The sequence below is a fragment of the Phascolarctos cinereus genome, unplaced genomic scaffold (genome assembly GCF_003287225.1).
Source record: "Phascolarctos cinereus isolate Bilbo 61053 unplaced genomic scaffold, phaCin_HiC Scaffold_9;HRSCAF=440, whole genome shotgun sequence".
NCBI classification, from domain to species: domain Eukaryota; kingdom Metazoa; phylum Chordata; class Mammalia; order Diprotodontia; family Phascolarctidae; genus Phascolarctos; species Phascolarctos cinereus.
The window spans coordinates 17,622,147-17,643,752 of NW_027556402.1; the positions used below are offsets into that span (position 1 = coordinate 17,622,147).

The 21,606-nt window shown below is 40.6% G+C and overlaps 1 protein-coding gene across 1 annotated transcript; it reads left to right on the top strand.

Annotated features, from left to right (window-relative positions):
• Positions 1–184: 184 nt before the first annotated feature.
• Positions 185–21,549, top strand: LOC110209798 (albumin-like). Its single transcript, XM_020988488.2, has 15 exons — positions 185–313; positions 1,518–1,575; positions 3,214–3,346; positions 3,677–3,888; positions 5,429–5,561; positions 8,199–8,296; positions 12,138–12,267; positions 14,009–14,223; positions 15,245–15,377; positions 15,995–16,092; positions 17,369–17,507; positions 17,862–18,085; positions 18,588–18,720; positions 19,771–19,846; positions 21,380–21,549. Exons 1-14 carry the CDS (start codon positions 235–237, stop codon positions 19,810–19,812), a joined length of 1,827 nt encoding a protein of 608 aa, XP_020844147.1. The 5' UTR covers positions 185–234; the 3' UTR covers positions 19,813–19,846; positions 21,380–21,549.
• Positions 21,550–21,606: the final 57 nt, after the last annotated feature.

The following is a 21,606-nucleotide window of genomic DNA, read 5'->3' on the forward strand; positions in this document are numbered from 1 at the left end:
GTTTAATGAATTTACAAGGTCTTTTTGAGAAGACAGTTCCAGATGGCAAACATGTGCAAGGCATTTGGGCAAACAAAGTTTTGGCAAGAATAGTCTGAATTTTGAAATCAGTGGGAGGAAATGAAATGCAAAGTTAATAATCTACAATTATTGGTTAAAAAAAGTATATTAATCCATTTTCCTCTCAACATCCTACCTTCTTTCCTCCACCAATTCCCATAAACTATTGACAAGATGAAGTGGGTCACCTTCATTTCCCTTATTTTCCTCATCAGCTCTGTTCATTCCAGGGAAATCGTCCGTCGAGATGCACGTAAGAATCTTTCTATTCATGTTCTCTTTTGATGGAGAAATCAAAGCTAAAGATTGAATCTTTGGGGATTTGTGGTCCCATCATGTGTATTTTCCTTCAGCAGTGAAAAATATTCATGAAGATGATTGTATCTATATAGTGTCAAAGAAGTCATTAGTCTGTCTAATATTGTCAATGACCTAGACAGGATAGTTTCTGTAACCTTTTTCAGATGGAGAAAATGTAGCCACCATGACTTCTTAAAGTTGTACAATCCCAAAGAAAGAAAGGAACGTATTCCTCCCACCTCCTCAGCTATGACATCATCAGCTCTGCCTCAGCATACAGAAATCTAGAACCATTAGATAAATTGTATAATTAGAGTTTGGGTTTAATGCACTTGCATTTCAGAGAGACCTCTCATCACTCCTCTGAAGGAGGTATAGAAGAAGTAACCCTAGTTTGGCAGCTAGGTGAATAGAGTGCTGGGCCTGGAGTCAGGAAGACCTGAGTTCAAGTCTGGCTTCAGCCACTTCCTATTTTGTATGACCTTGGGCAAGTCATTTAATCCTATTTGCCTCATTTGCAAAATCAGCTGGAGAAGGAAATGGAAATCTACTTCAATATCTTTGCCAACCCACCCCCCCAAAAAATAAAGCAAAACCCATGAAGGGTCATGAAGAGTTGGACATGACTGAAAATGACTAAATAAACAACAAAAATTCTCCCTTAGATTTGAAGAGAAAATAAAGAAACTGCAAAGTTCAACTGGTGGTTCAAGACGTATCTGTGCCAATCAACAATTCTCCAGGTGTTACACTGACCTGAGGTTGACTAATCTGCAGAGATTTGTCTGTGCTGGCAGAGGCATCATCTTTTGAGTCAAATGAATACATAAACCATGCCTAGGTGGAGGAGTGGTTCTTCACCTGGTGGTTTAAATATCTATCTCTATCTCTATCTCTATCTCTATCTCTATCTCTATCTCTATCTCTATCTCTATCTCTATCTCTATCTCTATCTCTATCTCTATCTCTATCTCTATCTCTATCTCTATCTATCTCTATCTCTATCTCTACTCACACACACATACGCATATATATACATATATATGTATATATGTATGTATCTAGCATGTAAATATGTATATATGTATACATATAAATACATGTTTAAATATATGTATATGAGATGTATATCTCAATGTTGTATATTTTACTTCTAGATAAGAGTGAGATTGCCAAACGATATAGAGACTTGGGTGAAGTGAATGTGAAAGGCCTGTAAGTATAATTATTGAAAATTTAAATTCATGTTTTCCATGAATATTGATGTGACATTATCCCTTTGTACTTTACGTAGTGATTCCCTTTCTCCTCTTTCTGCCACTTCCCCTGTGGAACACGTTCAGTGGTCATTGGGTTCTGGCTCAGTAGCTAATTAAAGAGCTTTCCAACATCTCCCCTAAGAAGCCCTGCTGTCACTTATGGCTGGAAGTAGGCACCTCTTAAACTTTGTTTTTTAGGCAATTGGGGTTAAGTGACTTGCCCAGGGTCACACAGCTAGTAAGGGCCAAGTGTTTTGTCTGAGGCTGGATTTGAACTCAGGTACTCTTGACTTCAGAGCCAGTACTCTATCGACAGGCACCTCTTATTTTCACATGGTTACCAGGGATGGCAACTGAGCATGCTATTGTTATCCCTATTTTTATGGACAAGAACATTGAGGCAGATCATCCTCTGGGTCACAGTCTAATAATTGGTGATGTAATCAGTGTCAGAGGCAGACTTTGTGCTCAAGTCTTCTAGACTGAAGGTTCTAGATGTCTAATTGAATTGACTTCAGTTACTCAATGATCCTCTTACATGTACTTGGCTACTTTCTACATAGAATGATTTTTGGGGGTTAGGAAAATCCTCTTCTCCCTCCACAAAATACTCATGCACTGGCTAATGCTTGGAGTTCTACCTTAAGATGTGATCTTATTTGTTTAACTGTTAAAATACAAGTGTGTTTGGGCTAAACACCACTTTGAATATATCAGTCACTTAGCAAGTAATGTGACTAGAGCTTCTGAGAGCAAAGTTTGTATGCGATTGTGAGGATCAAATGAGATAAAATCAGTAAAGTGCCAAGCACAGTGCCTGGAACATAGTAGGTGCTATCTAAATGCATGTTCTCTTCCTCCACCTTTGGTTAGAGCAGTGAGGAAGACATAGTATACATTGATCCTTATAGAATGAATGACTGAAAAAGCATGCATTAACCACTGTGCTAAGAGCTGGAGGTATACACAAGTAGAAAAGCAAAGAAGTCCTTGTCCTCAAGGAGAACCCATCCAGGAGAATGCAGCTACAAGGCAGATGGAAAAAAATCCCATGATCCTTAGGGTAAAATAGCAAAGTACATGGTAAAACTGCTCTTTTAATGACATTTCCACTGCTAAGACCATTTTCTGTTTCTGGTCTTGAGCCATTTGACTTTGGCAAGGACTTTGGTGATGAGAATTTTCCTTTCCGAGTCTTCAGTAGCTGTGGCTGCTGAAGAGGTGGGGCTGCAAGCAGCCTCAGAGACAGCTGTCATAGTTCATCTCTGCAAGAGTCAATCCCCTTGATAATGGCTATGGGACGTCAGAGTAGAAGCAAGACATGTCTTTAGAAGGGTGCTGGGCTGTCTCCACCTGGGTGTGAGTGGAGGTGGTGGTGGTGGTGGTGGGTCATCCGTGAGGCACATGCCACCCCCGTCTTTCTCTCAGGATGCCTTGGTACTCTAGTCAAGTTGGCATGGTGTGGATGGTCCTCTAGCCAAGCTGGAAATGGTGTGGATGCAATTGGATCTTCAGTATGGCAAACACTTATGAGGGGATTTTAATGTTTAATTTCACCTTTTCTTTCAGTAACCATAAGAACTCTTTGTTTCAGAGTGTTGATCACATTTGCTCAGTTCCTCCAGAAATGTCCATATGAAGATCATATAAAATTAGTGAATGAAGTCGTGGAATTTGCAAAAGGCTGTGCTGCTGATGAGACAGCAGAAAATTGTGACAAATCCCTTGTGAGTAGAGACTCTGTGGTTGAGTTTGACCTTCTCTCTTCATTTCATTTTAGATAGGAGATCAGAGTCAACAATAATGTGTCCCACCATTTCTCTCTTTGTCCTTGGGCTTCTCACCAGTCCAGAACTGCTCCCTCTTGTTAAAAAATGTAAGGAATTGTTCTGAACTAAGAGGAAGTCAAATGATTTGAGGGGAGCAGAAGACTGTCAAGGCAGCTGCCTCTCCTAACTTCTTGTCTCATGAGTCTTGCCCCAGTCAAATAAGGAAGTCCAGTATTTCCAGAGCTTTAAATGGGTCCATGACTAACCACGTATTTTTTTCCCTCCTAGCACCAACTATTTGGCGATAAGTTATGTAGTCTGCCAAATTTTCAGGAGAGGTATGGTGAAATGACAGAGTGCTGTGCTAAAGAAGAACCTGAGAGAAATCAATGTTTCCTGAGCCACAAAGATGACCACCCAGACCTCCCTAGATACGAAGTCCCTGATGCTGACACTCTTTGCCACAACTTCCAAGAGAATGAAAACAGAGTTCTGGGAAAGTAAGTGAGATCAGAAAGTGAGTGTAGGGCTGGTGGGTCAGCATAGGAGCCAAACAACCCTGGCACAGGTCATAGTACTAACTGTGGGACTGAGGGAGAAGGGGAATAAGCATTCATGAAGTACCTAGTATGTGCCGGGCCATGGCTAAGGGGTTTACAAATATTCTTTTATTTGATTCCCATAACAAATTATTTAGATGTGGTATGATTCCCATTTTATGGATGAAACAACTGAGGCAGATAGAGATTATGTGACATGCCCAGTGCCACACAGACTAAGTTCTCAGGTTTTCCTGCATCCAGACCCCATGCTTTATCCACTGTGCCATCTAGTTGGAAAGGGCAAGTCATTTAAGCTCCTTGGGCCTCAGTTTCCTCATCTATGAAATGAGGGAGTAGGATCGATGATCTTTGTGCCCCTCTGTAGCTCTAGAATCCTGTGGTCTGAGTGCCCCAGCAGCCTGGCAAAGACTACTGTTATTGAAAAGTGGCCAGTCTGCAGAGATAGATTGAGTTTGCCTGCTTAGCATTTCCTATGCTCAGAGCAAGATTTACATTTGGTCCTACGGGTGGTAGACTCAGAGAAAACTGAACATATTTGTAGCACTTTGATCAGTGTGGAAACAACAGCATTCAGCCTTGAGTTAGCAGGAATACCTTACTTCAATAAGAAGATGCTGGGTCTTGGTGAATGACTCCCTATGCATGGTCTTCCCTGAGACTTCTGCTGCCTCTCAGGGGTGTCTTCACTTGTGAAGCAAAGTGGCTTTTACATCATTTGCCCTTGGCCTTGGTGGTGGGGTTTGCCACCTCCTCCCCTATGAAAATATACCCAGTCCTCTTCCCCATCTCTTTCACATCATACCCTCATCGTGTCCTCTTTGAAAAATAATCGTGTAAACTAATTCACATTCAATTCTTTTTTTCCACATTCAACTCTTAATAATTGAATTCTGTTACCCTAAAGGTGTTTTCTTTAGAAAGAGGATTCTAAGAGATACAATTCCTTAACCTCAAGGAGTGAATTTGTAGTGAATAGTGAAATATTCTGTGTACAGTAGGCCAGTGAAAGAGATGTTTTGAACGTGAACTTCTTTTGAGTCTCCTCCAATCCCATATATTTTCACTGTATTTCCAAGCCTAATGCTGGTTAGTACATAAGCAATTTAACTGTGATACTTATGGAAAACAATGTCTGTCTGAAATACTTTTGAGTCTCTCAGTGAGAACAGTATATGCTGTGTAATTTTTCAAATGTGGAGAGCATATTCTCCTTAGAAAAGACATATAGCTTGTTTTATCAGGACAGAGAATGTTAACGATGTTATATTGCATAATATAACACACCAATTCCTAGATAGAACTGAAAGAATGCCAATGAAATCACAGCTCCAAATTAGAGGGGGCAGCAGAAGTCAAATCTAGTTAGGTTCAGCTGAGAGAGTAAACTTATCATTGGATGTTGATGGTACACAACTGAAGACATTTATTAGTGATAGCTATTCAAAAGTGACCATTTGGTTCTCTTTGCCAATTTCAGGTACCTGTATGAAGTTGCCAGAAGACACCCATACTTCTATGCCCCAGCACTCCTTTTCTTTGCTTTTAAGTATAAGGATACAGTGGGAGAATGTTGCCAGTCTGCTGACAAAGCCGCGTGCTCCAAAGAAAAGGTATTTGAGAGGGAGAAAGAGAGAGGGAGAGAGACAGAGATAGATAGATAGAGAGAGAGAGAGAAAGAGAAAGAGAGAGAGAGAAGAGAGAGAGAGAGAGAGAGAGAGAGAGAGAGAGAGAGAGAGGAGAGAGAGAGAGAAAATCAGTGTGGGACCTGTCACCTGGACCCAAGAAGTCCCATCTTCCTTACCATGATCGTCTATCAGCACCTTCTTGAGTCCTGGCCCTTGGCTTGAGAGGCAGTGTGGTACAGTAGAGAAGGCTCTTGGGTTGGGGTGGGGTGAAGTCAGGAGCGTTTGGGTTGAAGTCCATCTCAGATGCTCACTAGCTGTTTGACCCTCTGCAGGTCACGTCCTTTCTCCCAGCCTCAGTTTTCTAATCTGTAATCTGAGGGGGTGGTACTTGGTGCTCTTTCCCGCTCTAAGTATATGACCCTTCCTTTATTCTTCTTCAGTACTGTCCTCACTTCTGTGAAGGGGAGGGTGATAGAGTCTGCCTCTGTGTTGCTTAAACTTTCCAATCCCCTGACTCATTTCACTAGTTTGATAATGCAATTGAGAACTTCCTGCATCCTGGTGTCAGCCTTGTGTGTGTGTGTGTGTGTGTGTGTGTGTGTGTGTGTGTGTGTGTGTGCATGTGTGTGCGTGTGCAGGCATGTGAATTTATATTTGTGGAATAATTTGGAGTGGGCAGAGTCTACTGTAGGCAGAAGAGTGAATTGTGCTGCAGGTGAGATTGGGAACATTAGGTAGGGCTAAAGATGGAGCTGCTGACATAATTTTGTTGTTGACTAGTCTTTTTCAGTCATGCCTGACTCTTTGTTGCTCCATTTGGTGTTTTCTTGGCAAAGGTACTTGCCAAGGTAAATGCCAAAGGTTTGCCATTTCCTTCTCCAGCTCATTTTGTAGTTGAGGAAACTGAGGCAAACAGGGATAAGTGTCTTGCCTAGGTTCACACAGAGAGTAAGTGTCAGAGTTGAACTCATGAACATGAGTTCAATATATACATATGTGAATATATATATATATATACATACATACATACATATATATACATTTTTTCTTATGTATATTTGCTTATATACAGTATTTATATACTGACTCTTCATTGTGCAAAGTATCCCACTGCAGTAACATTTTCAAGTCTACTCTCCCCCAAAAGGCTCCTTCCCTATCAAAATATACCATCCTTTTCCCTAGCTCTTGGCATTTTTTTTTTAACTTTTAGTCAACTGGGGATTAGTGATTTGCCCAGGGTCACACAGCTAGTGAGTGTCAAGTGTTTGGTCTGAGGCCTGATTTGAACTCAGGTCCTCCTGACTTCAGGGCTGGCGCTTTATCCACTGCACCACCTAGCTGCCCCTTCCCTACCTCTTTGTCACCATACTCTCAGCCAGGTATCTTCTCAAATAATCTTCTAAATTAATTCACCTTCAATTCTGAATTATTGAATTTTCTTATCCTAATAGTGTTGTCCTTCCAAAAGAGGATTCTAAGAGATACATTTCCTTAACCTCAAGGAGTGACTTTGTATTCAGTAGTGAATTTTTAGGTGCACAGTAATCCAGTGAAGGAGATGTTTTGAATGTGAACTCCTTTTGCCTTCCATACAAATCCTATGCATTTTTACTTTAATCCCAAGTCTAATGAGAGTTAGTACATAAGGAATTTAACTTTGATAGGTATTGAAAAAAATTTCTTAAATACCTTTGAAACTGTCTTTGAGAACAACATATACTATATAATTTTCCAAACGTGGAGAGTATATCCTACTTAGCAAAGATATATAGATTGTTCTGTCAGGATAGAGAATGTTAAAGGTGTTACACTGCATAGAAGAGCACAGATGGAGAGGTGGGAGGGATCTTGGAGATCCTTATGTTTACTAATTTCATGACAGGGGAGGAAACTGAGGCCCAGAGAGATTCAACATTCAATTAATTGATGACTGTGCTTGTGGCTGATTGACTTGATGATTCACACATCATGTTAATGGAAATGAAGGTCCTAGCTTCAATTCCAATCCACCAAGCAATTATCAATCCCCTATTAGCTCCCATTAAGTTCCTACCAACACCAAGAGAAAATTCAAAGTATCCTCTGTCTTCTTGGATCTTATAACGTATTACATACTGGTGAGATTATCATTGACCATTCCTAAATCTGAACAACTCCCTTTAATTGTGTCACCATGGTCATAAGAAGCGCCAGGAAAGGGGCCATTAAGGGCTTAGCTGAAAAATCTATCACCACTACTGAGAAAAGGAGCCCAAGTGCAATATCGACTATTGGTGTGTGCGCAAAGCTATCTTCATATAATGGAGGATCTTTTAACCTTTTTTTGTGTCATGGGCTGTCTAGTGAAGCTTATGGGCCTTTCTCAGATTCACGTCTTTCAGTGCATAAAAGGAAATACATAGGATTAGAAAGGAAACTAATAATATTGAAATACACCTATCAAAAAATCTCTTTCTCTATTTTTCTCTCTCTCATTCATGGAAGTAATTCAGGTTAAACTCCTTAAATTTTGAAGAAAATGTTGAAGTAATTTGTGAGGACTTTGTGGGGAATTTATTTTTCATATTAATGAAAATATGGAAATTATTTTTGACAAAAGTGATTTCATTTTTTCTATAGCTCTCTACTTTGAGAGACAAAGCATTAGCTGCAAATGCAAGACAGAGATATCGATGCTCCAGTTTAGACAAGTTTGGAGAGAGAGCTGTCAAGGCTGGGTAAGTCTCTAAGTTTCAATTGCCTAAAAGACATTGTATTTGTTGTAGAATCAAAGATGGAAAAAGGCTTAGGATTCCAATATCTCTAGCTTCCACGAATTTCTGTTGTTAATTTCATGATTTGTAAAAAAGTAAAAAAATTGTTACAAGTGAAATTCAACAAAAAGGTAAACCAAGGCACTTGCTCCAAGCTAGACAACATTTTATTATCAGGGCATTAGCTATTAGTAGAATGGGTCTAATGACAGCCTCAATTAGCCAAAAGATGAAGAATTGAAAATGCAAGTCATTTTTATAAGCAGAGAACAAAGTAGAGAACAGAGTAGGTGACATCATGGGGTTGAAGACAACATGATTGGTTACATAGCTGAAGCACAGGCACAATATCACCGATTGGACGTTGGAAATGAGGGCAAGCAATAGCTCCTTTCTTCCTTCCTGAGACTGAGAAAATTTCATGGTCGAGCCCACTTTCAATGTTAAAAACTAGTGGTCCAGACTTCTTTGTATAGTAAACCAGACATGATTGAAGGAAAGCCTGCCTTGTGTGCATGGTCATCCCCCAAGGGCAGCAGAAATCCTTGAGGCCATAATAGAACAGTGACTAGCAGCAGAACTGTATTTCTAAACTGAAGTCATTCATGTTAGTGTATTTCTGCACTAAATTCAGAGACAGAGAACCACAGTTTAGTCAGTTACAGGACAAAATCAATAATCTGGCAAATAAGCTCAATACAAAAAGATACAGAATCAACATAATTCTCACAGAATTGAACATTTCCTATTTGGTCGTTTCAGTAAAAGTGGCAGGCGTTTCCATTCCAGTTTTATAAGTAAGGTCTAGAAAAGGTTTATTTTTTAACTTGGAGTATTAAAGAGGCTTTTTGGGAGGGTTTCCCACAACTCCACTCTCCCTTCATCCCTGCTTGATGCAGATTGACGCTTCAATTCCTCCTCCTGCCATATTGGTGAGGAGGTCTGGTTCTCTCTAACCCTCTGGCTACCACTTTGACTCACACTGTAGCCTCATTCAGCCCAGCTAAGCCCTGATTCTCTCTCTCTCTCTCTCTCTCTCTCTCTCTCTCTCTCTCTCTCTCTCTCTCTCTCTCTCTCTGTCTCTCTCTGTCTCTGTCTCTCTGTCTCTCTCTCTCTGTCTCTCTCTGTCTCTCTCTCTCTCTTTATCTCTCCCTCTCTCCCTCTGCCATGTTGGTGACGTAATCGGGGTTAGGTAACCTGCCCAGGATCACAAAGCTAGTGTCATGTGTCTGAGGCTGGATGTGAACTCAGGTCCTCCTGACTCCAAGGCTGGAGCTCATCCACTGTGCCACCTAGCTGCCCCCTGATTCTCTTTTCATTGTAAAAGTACTCATCCATCTTGGGTTTGACAGCCCAAAGCACTTTGCCATAGTGGGGTCCCCACAGTACCCCATAGAATCTCTAGGTAACCATGTTTATTAATTGCTTGGAATTTGCAAAAAGAGTGATAGATGTGGCCAATGCCTTCTAAGACCATAAAAATATAATACCGAAGGCTGCTGTTAACAGCAAGGTTTGGAAAATCCTTTCTCTTCCCAAAAATTAATGAAAAGGAAGTATGGCAGAGTGTATAGAGTGTTGTCCTCCAAGTCAGAATGACCTGGGTTTAAGTCCCATCTGCTACACAATCATCATTTAACTATGGTCATATCACTTCACCTTTCAGTGGCCAACCTAGTTAAGATTTGAAGATTATAGATGAGTTGCATTGGTATAGGGAGTTTTGACTAGGAGTTCTTTGTGCCACCAGAACAATGATAACAGAAATGTCAGGTTGATTATCCAAGTACTGTAGTTGGTAAGAGCAAGAGGCCTGACCCACTCATCAATATGGCAGGAGGAGGAAATGGGTCATCAGCTAGAGGGACTGTCTGCATGAAGGAGCTTTCCAAGGCAGCAGGGGAAGATTAAAAACCATGTTGTGAAACTCTGAGGCTGAAGATAAACATTTGCAGGTCCTATTGAAAAGTTTGGAATGCAAATACTTGCCACATTGATTAATAGGACTAAAAAGAAGAGAAAATGTCCCAGAAGTCTTTGCCTTCTGGGAAGAAGAGTGACTTCAGATCAGTACTGATGCAAGTTCGTGGTAGACAGGTGATGCAATGGAGGTGCAGAATGAAATACATGTTCTCTGACACGGCCAGTATATTGCCTTGTTTTGCTGAGCTACCGTATGTACATATGTATCCCAGGGAAGGTTTCTCCTGGGGGTGAGGTAGACAGGGAAGGGGTAAATTAGTGGGTAGTGACAGAGATGCAAAAAAGGATCCTTTAAACACCTAAAAGAAATACATAGAAGCAAACAAAATGCAGGAGGGGACATAAACAGCACAATATTTGTTCATGTATCTTTCTTGTTAAGTGCATATATAGGGATAGGAGGACTGGGCCAGTGATTTCATTGGTATAAAGAACTCTCAGTTAAGGAAACTTCCTTGACTAATGTAGGCTGGCACCTTCTCCGCACCTTCTAGTCTTAGAGAGTTGACCAGAAAAGTGAAAGGTTGAGTGACTTGGTCAGAGTCTCTAATATACACATATGACATATGTCTATGCACATCTATATGTGAGTAAATGACTTGGAAAGCAGATTGTGTAGCAGAAGCTCACAGGTATTTTTTAACATATAATCTTTCTTTGTATAAAGTTTATTTGTGTTGATGATTGTTAAAGTTCTAATGAAATAGAACAGAAAAAAACACTTGGTTATGGTCCCTGCCTCTGCAGCTGGTTAGCTTTGGAACCTTGGGAAAACCCCTCTGCCCCTTCAGTGTCCTCATCTGTAAAACAGACATCACTCCAGCGGCATTACTTTGGATTGAGGGACTCACATGGCAGTGCTTTGTAATGAAGAGGTGCTCTATCAAAGTCAGCTGCTAAGTCAGCATGCACCGGCCCAGTCAGAGCTAAGGGACCTTTCTCTACTCACACCTACCCCAACCACTGTGTCCTCCCTTGCCCAACTCTCCCTCTTGTGGGACCCGGAAATAGTTTCCTCCTTAAGGAGAGCAGTCAACCTCTTGGTAAGCGTTCCATGCAAGTATTTCCTGTGACTGAATGAAAATAATAGAAGATGAGGATTTTTTTTCTGATCAAGTTCTGTTGTCAATATAGGTTAGTGTATGTATTGGATGCCTAAGAAGTATTGTGAGAGACTCAAAAGTCAGGATTCTCTGTTGCTGGAGGTCCTTAGAAGTCATGGGAACATCGCACATCCTTTAACAGGTTTTGGTGCCAGATGGCCTGGAGGGGTCACAGAGTGGCTAGTTTCAGAAGACCTCTCTTCGCTCTATGATTAATTATATTGAAGGACTAAATGGTTAACCATCCTGCCCTTCTTTACTGATCATAAACTTAGAGTACCTTGTAAGTGCTTATGCTGGCATTGAGAACAATAAATAATAGCTAGCATGTATATTATGCTTTTAGGTTTTCAAAGTGTTTTGACAAATATTATCCTCAATAGCTGGACCAGAAGGTAGATGCTATTTTTCTTCTTCCTATTTTGCAGATGAAGAAATTGAGGCAGATAGGGGTTAAGTGATTTGCCTAGAGTGATGCAGCTAGTAAGTATCTGAGGCTGGATTTGAACTGGTGTTCCTCGCTCCAGGCTTAGGTAGTGATGGTGTCTGTGATGATAGTTCAGACTCAGCACTGATGTTATATTTGGCTGCACCTCCGAAATACTTCCTATGTGTCAACTCATTCAAGAATTTCATAGCAGTTTAAAAAATGATTTCCAGGAAATTTTTGTGGAAGTTTTAAATGCTAATAATTTACCTCTTGTAAATTTTCTTCCTAGACTCGTAGCTCGGCTAAGTCAGAAGTTCCCCAAGATTGAATTTGGTGAACTTCATAAAATAGTGGAAGATCTTACCAAGGGTTATAAGGAATGTTGCCATGGTGACCTGTTGGAGTGTGCTGATGATAGGGTCAGTATTTGCTGGTATTACCCCACATTGTTTTTGTATAAGCTTTTCTATAATGTACTGGTATGAGCCTTTTTTTATACCCACAAAGAAGAAATTTAGAATCAGAGGAATCATAATGAGTAAATTGGAATCTGTAGTTTTTTTCAGACCTCAGCTTATTGTGTCAGCCAGCCAGTCAATTGGCATATTTAAGCACCTACTGTATGCCAGGCAGTAGTCTAAGCTTGTTTCCCTCTCTATAGAAAGCCTTTTCTAATCTCCTCAGCCTCTCCTTTCTTCCAGCAGAAAATTACCACATCTGACTTGTATATATTTCTACAAAACTTATGTATATACTTGTTACCTTCCTGGATAAATGTGAGCTGTTAGAGGATAAGCATTTTTTGCCTTTGAATTCCTGAGGGTGTAGCATAGTACCTTACAAGTGGAAGGCACTTAATTACTTGCTGCTGTATAAAATAAGGGAGTTCCTTAGCAAGATGGTGAAGTACCGTAGAGAAGGTTTCTTGCTAGTGTTCTTATTGCTTCTCCCCAAGCCCCTTTTTAAGAAATTTTCATACTCCCTCTGATTCCATGGTTTGTATCACTTTCAAACTCTCTCTATTACTTCCCTTAACAAAATGAATTTTTATAGTATCATTAGTATTATTTTTGTTATTATCTTGAAAAAAAACACACTAATTGAGGCTAAGGTCAATATTGCTGTTGGCCAATTTGTCAGACAGTCAATAAGCATTTATTAAGCACCTCCATGTGCCAGATACTGTGCTATATACATTGGGGATGCAAAGAAAGACAACAATAATCCCTGTCCTCAAAAAGCTTACATTCTGGTGGGAGGAGACCACATGCAAATATATAATGCATATGGAAGGTATACTTAGAGTACATGGGAGGTAATCTGAGGAGGGAAAGGTCTTACAGCTGGAGGACCTCTTCATCTATCTTAAAACAGCCAAGGATTCTGAGATGCAAAGGTGAGGGGGGCAGAGCACTGAGGCATGGGGGACGGACAGTGTCCCTAGTTTGGAGAGCTTATGGAATGGAGTGAAGTAGAAGAGTAGCTGCAAGGTAGGAGGAGGACAGGCTATGGAGCAGTTTGAATATCAAACAGAGAAGTTGATGTTTGATCCTGGAGGTACTAGGAGTCGCTGAGCTCACCAAACAGGAGAGTGACGTGTGTAGACCTAAGGCTGGGAAAAATCAGCCAAGTGGAGGATGTATAGGACTGAGGAGAGACTTGAGCTGCACCCAAGTATTGAAGTGCAGGAGAAAGGAGGGAGAATGAACCAGGGGAGGTTGACAAAACCCAGTAGAGTCTGGACAGGGTGATTCATCTGGTTGGGTTGAACTTCAAAGGAAGACAGAGAATGCAGGTGGTAAGGTAAGGGTCTTAAAGTGGCAATGAGGGGGCAAGGAATCCCCTGTCCCCATTCTCTCTTGGCTGTGTGTGTGTGTGTGTGTGTGTGTGTGTGTGTGTGTGTGTAACATGTAAGAATGAGAGAAGGGACATCCCATTCTGAAGAGAGCTTGGGCAGGGATGAAATGTCTCCAGGTGAATGTCAGTTTTCTGAGCCTGCAAGGATATGGAAGGAGCTCGAGAGGAAGGAGTGCAAGTGAAGAACAATTTGTTAAGAATAAGGAGGGTCTAAGGGCATTGTGGAAGGGATAGGCAGAGTTGGATTGGAGTGCTTAGACTATTGAGCCTTATGTTGAACTGCTTCTATCTTGTGGCTTGTAGGTGGCTCTTTCTGAGTACGTTTGTAAGCACAAAGATACAATCTCCTCCAAACTCGGAAAATGCTGTGACAAGCCTGTAATCCAGAAGAGCCAGTGCATTGCTGATCTGGAGAATGATGACATTCCTGCTGACCTCCCTAACTTCCTTGCTGAATATGTAGAAACCAAGGACGCCTGCAAAAACTACCAGGAAGCAAATGAAGTCTACTTAGCCCAGTAATGAAACTTTTAATCTTATTCTTGTGTTCCTTTCATATGCTTGATGCCATTCACCTGATACTGTACTTGCTTCACAGTTGTAGAGCTGCTGGCTACTCCTTGCCTTGTCCTCTCCCAAGCATTTTAGGCAGAAATAGAGACGAACATTCTTCTCATGTCTTATGCTGTACTTAGTGATGGGATCCAGGCTAATGACTCTGGGACTCCAGCTCAATTGTACCTCATCTTTGGCTCCATACAATTTACTCACTTTCCTTCAACCTCAAAAAGAGACCAATGATGGCAAGAAATCATAATTTCCTGGCTTTGTCCAGAGAAGACAGATATCTGGGAACTTGGAGACAGTTTTGGACATGTGCTGGCTGCAGGAGTACAGAGCACTGTAAAATCTCCTTTTAGCCCTGAAACTACCTACTTTGTGGCCTTGAGACTTGACAAAAGTATCATTCATTAATTAGGGGAGAAAAGGAAACTTTGTATTGTCTTCTGTCTGCTGAGCTTTTCTTTGTCCATCCATGCATCCCACCATATACTGATCCATCCATTCATTCACTCTCATTCATAGAACAAATACGTGTTGAGATCCATATTACTCTCAGTGTTCTAAACAAGGCATTGTAAGGGATACCAAGAAGCATAAGATAGAATGTTAGCATTCCAGGAATGTACAGACTAATTAAGAAGGTGGTAGCCATCCAGACATGTGACCACTAAGCAAGAGTAGAAGGCGGTATGGAGTTAAGTGCTATAAATGTGGAATTGGGAGATATGTTTCTGGTGTCCTCTGGACTTAGAGTAGCGTTGCATAGAGCTGATGTTTTGAAAAAAAGGAAAATTTAACACCATCTGGTGAATCCACCAATACAAAGACCAATAGGCAAAGTTAACTCTACACATTTTATCTCAGAAGTTTCTGTTGTAATTTCACAAAATTCATGGAACCTTAGGCCAGAGGAATAATGCTGGGGCTGATCCTGTTCCTTACCATGCTCACGTGTGTTTGGTCTTCATTCTTCAGCTATCTGTATGACAGTGGAAGAAGACACCCTGAGCTTGCTGTTACCACACTGCTGAGGCTTGCCAAGGACTACGAACACACACTTGAGAAGTGTTGTGCCACAGCTGACCCTCCTGCTTGCTATGCCAAAGTGGTAGGTTTCTCATGAGATAGAAAAAAAATCAAACTACTCCCCTGGGATGCCATATGCTCAGGATTGCTTGATTCGGAAATGATAGCACAGTACATAAAAAAGAGGAAAAAAAGTACAGTCTTATGAATGCTAATTGGACCTTACCTTGGGACTCTTGGCTCATTCTGGGCTTTCAAATCAGGTTGTTATGAACAATGTTTCAAAGAATTAAGAAGAGTTACCCTGGAGATGGGAAGGCTGCAAATGAGACTCTGTCAATCTAGAACAGCTCTTTGAGAAAGGAGAAAGTTTTGCTTGTCTTCATTTCCACTAAGACAGAATGAGAAAAAGCATTGTGAGAGGTGCAATAGAAGAGAGACTCAATTTAGCCCGGACAGAAGAATTTCTGAGTTGTCCTGAGCATGAGGGTCATTAGGAAGTAGAATTGGAATGTCCACGTACAGAAGTCTTGAAAACCCTTGTTTGATCTTTGAGGTGTGCGTTTGCATGAAATGAAGTGAGCTGGGTGGAATGACTGCTGTGGGCCAATTTTAATATGATTTCTAAAATATGGTATATATGTACATGTGATGTGTCTACAGGGGACGTGCTCCAAGTACCATTTTATTTTCTTTCAGGCTGATGATCGGAAAGCCGTTATTGAGGAGGCCGACCATTTAATCAAGGAAAATTGTGATATTTTTGAAAAACTTGGAGAATATGGTTTTGAAAATGCGTAAGTGAGATCTTGCTGTTTGAACAGTTTTGAATATTTAAGGTTTAATAGGATGGAAGGTGGTGGTTGTAGTTTGCCCTTTGTTCTTGAAGAGGACCATGACATCAGAAAGATAATGTCATGCCTTGCAAATGAATTTGAGTTAAGTGAGGCAGGGCTGTTCAAAGTCACCAGCCTCACTTTGTTCTCCAGAGCCATCTGGGTCCAGTGGCCAGACATAGATCAAGATAACTAGAGATGGCCCAGCAGGAGAAAAAGGCAGTCTCTTATAAAAGGCCATAAAACAGAAAAACTTCATCTTTCCCTTTCAAAGTGCTATGTAAGCCTGTGGTCCTTTTAATGATTTGGAGTTGAAAGGGCAGCACTTGGCCTGTCTACTGGTTTGCTACTACTCATAGAGTTGGGGCATGGGGGCAGTGAAGAGAGTGCTGGGTTTGGAATCAGCACCACCTGAGATACTGGGTTCTGACCTGACTCTGGCACTTGCTAGGTGTGTATTCTTGTGCAAATTAGTAGGACTCAGTTTCCTTCTCTGCAAGATGAGGATGTTGGACTCAGTGGCCTCCAAGACCCTTTCCAGTTCTAAATCTGTGGTCCAGTGTTGAACTAAATAAACTTCTTTGGCATGGAAAGCTGAAACTTTAAATGTGATGTGATCCAGTGCTAAAAAAAAAAAACAAAACAAAAACAAAATACGAAAATCTATGGAAGGAAGCAACAGAGCAGGGAATGCCAGACTTGTTTAGGCAACCATGAGGCTTGGGACCCCATCTGAAGTGTAAACAAAATGATTCAGGACAAATAAATGATTGGGCTACTCTTTGTAATGGAGCATAAACTTGTAGAATACCAAGAGGTGGTAGAGACGAAATAGTTATGTAAGTTCAATGTTTAAGAAAGACCCACGTATGACAGATTAATACTGGGGGAAATTGGGATATTTGGGAAACTTCCATCATTGAAAATGTGAACATCATTGAGGGGATCAATGAAGCCTCAGAAAATGTCCCTGTCACCACTATGCCAAAAATGGTGTTGGGAAGAATGGATGAGTGGTGGAGGCCATGATAGCGGAGGCCTAATGAGAGAGAAAAAGGGAAGGGCCATATTGACTGCCAGGGATGGTCAGTTTAATGATGTCAAGGTCATTCTGACTCGGTGTTTGTTGCTTGACATGTTTTTAATGCTATTGTTGTTATTCTTATTCTTATCATTCTCATTATTTTACTAAAGAGTGATTCTTTGACTACAAACATTTGGAATGTTGTAATTCCAGATTGCTGGTCCGTTACACCAGGAAAGCACCTCAAGTGTCAACCCCCACACTGCTCAACCTTGCACATAGGTTAGCATCGGTTGGCTCGAAATGCTGTAAAGTTAGTGACCAAGAGAAAATGGAATGTACCGAGAGCCATGTGAGTTTTTTTCTTTTCTTTTGTACTTTAATGCTATCGTTGGGAGTTTTTACCTCGAGAGGCCAATAAAAATATCTGTGGTAGAGGAGTAGCCTTTATAAATGTTGGTTATTCTTCCTCGTAAGTAGAGCACCTAAAGATCCCAAATGAAAAGCCCTTAAGTGTTTTATTTTCAAAACCCCTATATTTTCAGGAGCTTTTAATTTCTCCTGGAAGTGAAGCTAAAAATTCAATTAGATTGAGGCAATGAGTAAGGGTGGGCTTCCACATAGCAGTTCAATTTAGTCTGTGAAATACTAATGTGTTCACCCTACCCATTTGATGAATTCACCCAATTTTTTCTTTTTGCTTTAGCTGGCTTTTGTAATTGACAAGCTGTGTCGCCTTCATGAGAAGACCCCAGTGAGTGAGAGACTCACCAAATGTTGCACAGACTCCTTGGTTAACCGCAGGTCCTGCTTCACCGCCTTGGGAGTTGATGAGGCATATGAACCCAAGGCATTTTCTGCAGATACATTCACCTTCCATGCTGACCTGTGCACACTTCCTCTAGAGGAGAAACAGAACAAGAAGCAAAGGTCAGGAGCATTTGGAAAGAAAGCATCATGCTCTCCTCAAACTTATTTATGTCTTCGCTGGTAGTGAGAAAGATATTCTACTGACAGCATGAGTAAACCTTTCTGTTGTAGGGCAAGCATCTGTTAGGGAAAAGGATTTAGAAAGTGATTCAGGTGCAAGTCACTCAGAAGAAACTTGTGGGGCAAATGGTTGTAACTGAAGAGTATTCAATAGCAATGATAGCTACTAGTATTTATATAGTGCTTTAAGATTTCCAAAGTGCATATGATGAAGCTTATGCTAAGATGTCTAGGATCTCCGAAGTTGAAGGCAGGAAAAGGAGGCCCTGATGCCTTGAACAGGATCATCTTTACTCCTGTCTTTCTCCAAACTTCAGGCTACAGTGTCAGTATTTCCCCTCTGATTTCTGACCTAGAACTAGGAGCAGATGAGGCATGGTTAGCCACCCTCGTTGCTCCTTGCATTTCCTGGGCATTTCTGCATCTATTTTTTTCATTCCAGTGTCCTCGTCGAACTCATAAAACACAAGCCCAAGATCACTGATGAACAACTCAAGACTGTTGCTACTGATTTCACCGAATTCGTGGACAAGTGCTGCAAAGAAGCCGACCAGGAAGCCTGCTTTGCTGCAGATGTATGGCCCTCTTTTTTCTTTTAATGCATCTACCTTGGGAATCCTTGGTGATATTTCAAATGGGGGATTAACCAGGATTACTTAGGTTTCCTCCCTTAGTTTCCTAAAAGGTCATCGCTGATCATTCTTAAAAGCAAGAGGCTGTTCCCTTTTTGCCCTTGACTAAAATATTCCTTTGTTCATTGGTTTTTGTTGGGCATTTGTAGTTTTCTTTCACTTGTCAAATGGTTATCAGTCTCCCCTGTCTCCTATGTGTGAGGATGAATGAAAATCATACATGTGTAGCATTTGAGGCATGCATAAGACTTAATAGCAGAATTCCTTTAGCTGGTCATCTTTTTGGCTGTAACCCAGCTGTAAGCTGTGCCTGTGCACAGGTAGTGAAACAGCCCCAGTTTCACCCAATCACTGAACCCAGAATCTTAGGGATGGAAGGCACCTCAGAGACCTTCTGGGTCAGGGCTTCTTAACCTTTTTTTTTTTACAGACCTCTTTGGCAGCCTGTTGAATCCTATGGCTTCCTTCTCAGAATAATGTTTTTGAAAAACACAAAATTAAGTATACACACGAGTGTCAAGGAAACCAATCATACTGAAAAACAATTTCCAATATTAAAAAAATTACGAACCCCTGATGTATTCCAATCTCAACCCCGGAATTCTCTCTTCCCTACTTGACATTCTCATCCAGACTTCACTGGAAGACCTTAAGGGAGAAGAAGTCACTGCTTCACTCTTTAACATCTTCCCATTGCTCGTACAGGTTTTCCCACCATCTAGGGCCCAGTGAACAAGTCAAAACTCTCTTTCACCAAAGAATCTTTCTTATAGTTTCAACACCAGATGAATATACAGATAGGCACCTTTTCCTCGAGCAGGAAGCTAACATTCAAGGATGTTTATACACACATATCTTCCCATGTCCTTTGATTGGAATGGTTTTGTATATTCAAGGGCAATGGATAATGCTCAAAGAGCCCCCTTTCAGGGACCTCAGTCTTGGACACTCTGGAATCTCTTTCTCACAAATCTGTGTTTTCTTTCCATGCAGGGTCCCAAACTGGTTGCTTCAGCTCAAGCTGCCTTAGCTTAAACGCCTGATGGACAAGCTGTCACTAGCATTTCAGGTAACTCTCTTTGGGTATTTCATTGGCAATTGGTTGATATGTCAAGTCCCTGGGATTTCAGCTTTGTGGGACCATCTTCCACTGACATTTCACAGCTGATGGATACCTCAGTTGTAGTTGAGTTTAAATGATTGAGGATAAGCATCAGAAGTTGGGTACCAATCCAAATCCTCTTGACTCAATGTTCAGCACTCTATGCTGTGTTGCCTGGCATATGGGCAATACTGAGGCCTGAATTTAACTCTACACTCCCGGGCTGCCTTAGTGAATGGGGCTGGTGATCCTTGAGAAATGATCCTTCTTAGGATGGAGGCTGAAGGGGATCTGTTTTGTACTGAATCTTACCAAGGTATTATTGTAATAAATATCCAAGACAGGTACATATGAAATCTATTCTTCACCTCGGGAAGAAAGGACCCACTTTAAATTTGAGATCTGTATGGAAAAGTGTTTTCTTTGCACTCGTTGAATTCATTACTGCTTTGTGTTTTGTTTTAGATTCAGTCAATCTATCTGTTATCTTTTAAATAAGAAGAGACCTCTTTATAGAGGGTATGGAACCTTGCATATAGAATTGGACTTAGTAGATGTGTCAATTCAGTTGAACTCTTTTTTTTTTATTATATAAAGAGTTTCTCTCTAGGAAGGGGAATTTCTTTCTAGGAAGGGGTAGGGGCAGGGATATATTGGGAAAAGTATATGATGTAAAATAAAAACAATCCCTCTACTTTTTTTCAAAAGGGAGGAGAAAATATTGCTTTTCCTTAGTAATGTTTAAAATCGTGGTTACTATGCATACCATTTGATTCAGTAATATCATTACTATGTCTGTATCCTAAAGACATTTTAAAAAAGGGAAAAGGACCTCTCTCTCCAAAAGTATTTATAGCTGCTCTTTTTTTTGTGGTAAAGAATTGGATATTGAGGGGATGTTCATCATTTTGGGAATGGCCGAACAAGTTGTTATGTATGATTGTGATGGAATAATATCGTGCTATAGGAAATGATGAGCAGGATGCTCTCAGAGAAACCTGGGAAGACTTACATGAACTGATATAAAGTGAAATGAGTAGAATCAAGAAAACATTGTACACAGTAAGAGCAATAGTATATGATATTCTACTGTGAATAACTTAGCTATTCTTAGCAACACAATGATCCAAAAATTCGTAAGGATTCATGATGAACAATGCTATCCACCTTAAAAGAAAGAGCTAATGGAGTCTGAATGCAGATTAGAACATGCTATTTTTCACCTTCTGCATTTTTAATGGTTTCTTTTCTTTTCTTTTTTGTTCTGTTTCCTGTGCTTTCAGAAACAGAACTAATGTGGAAATATGTTTTGCATGATTGCACATGTATAACATGTCAAACTGTTTACTGTCTTAGGGAAGGGTGAGGAGGGAAGGAGGGAGAAATTTAGAACTCAAAATTTTAAATAAGTGAATGTTAAAATTATCTTTACGTGTAATTGGAAAAAATAAAATACTAAATTTTAAAATCATTTTTGCTTTATATCTTTTTTTCTTCTAGTTGACCAGTGGAAGAAAAACAGAGAGAGAACTGAGTACTCCAAATTCATGCATCTGTTTTGTTTCTCTGTTGGTGTCCCCAACAGTTAAGAAAACATCAATTTTGCCTTAAATTTTTTTTTATCCTTCCCCAGTGTTGCAATAAATAATAAAGGAAAGCATAAACAATCATGGCAATTGTCTAAGATGATCTTTCCGTGGTGTGTGATGATGACTTGTACCAGAGGG

Bases quoted from the DNA above. Each gene is read 5' to 3' on its own strand.
- LOC110209798 (XM_020988488.2), top strand. From the start codon at position 235: ATGAAGTGGGTCACCTTCATTTCCCTTATTTTCCTCATCAGCTCTGTT. The intron at 14,224-15,244 runs GTAATGAAACTT...TTCATTCTTCAG, and splicing joins AATGAAGTCTACTTAGCCCA to CTATCTGTATGACAGTGGAA. The intron at 17,508-17,861 runs GTGAGTTTTTTT...TTTTTGCTTTAG, and splicing joins TGGAATGTACCGAGAGCCAT to CTGGCTTTTGTAATTGACAA.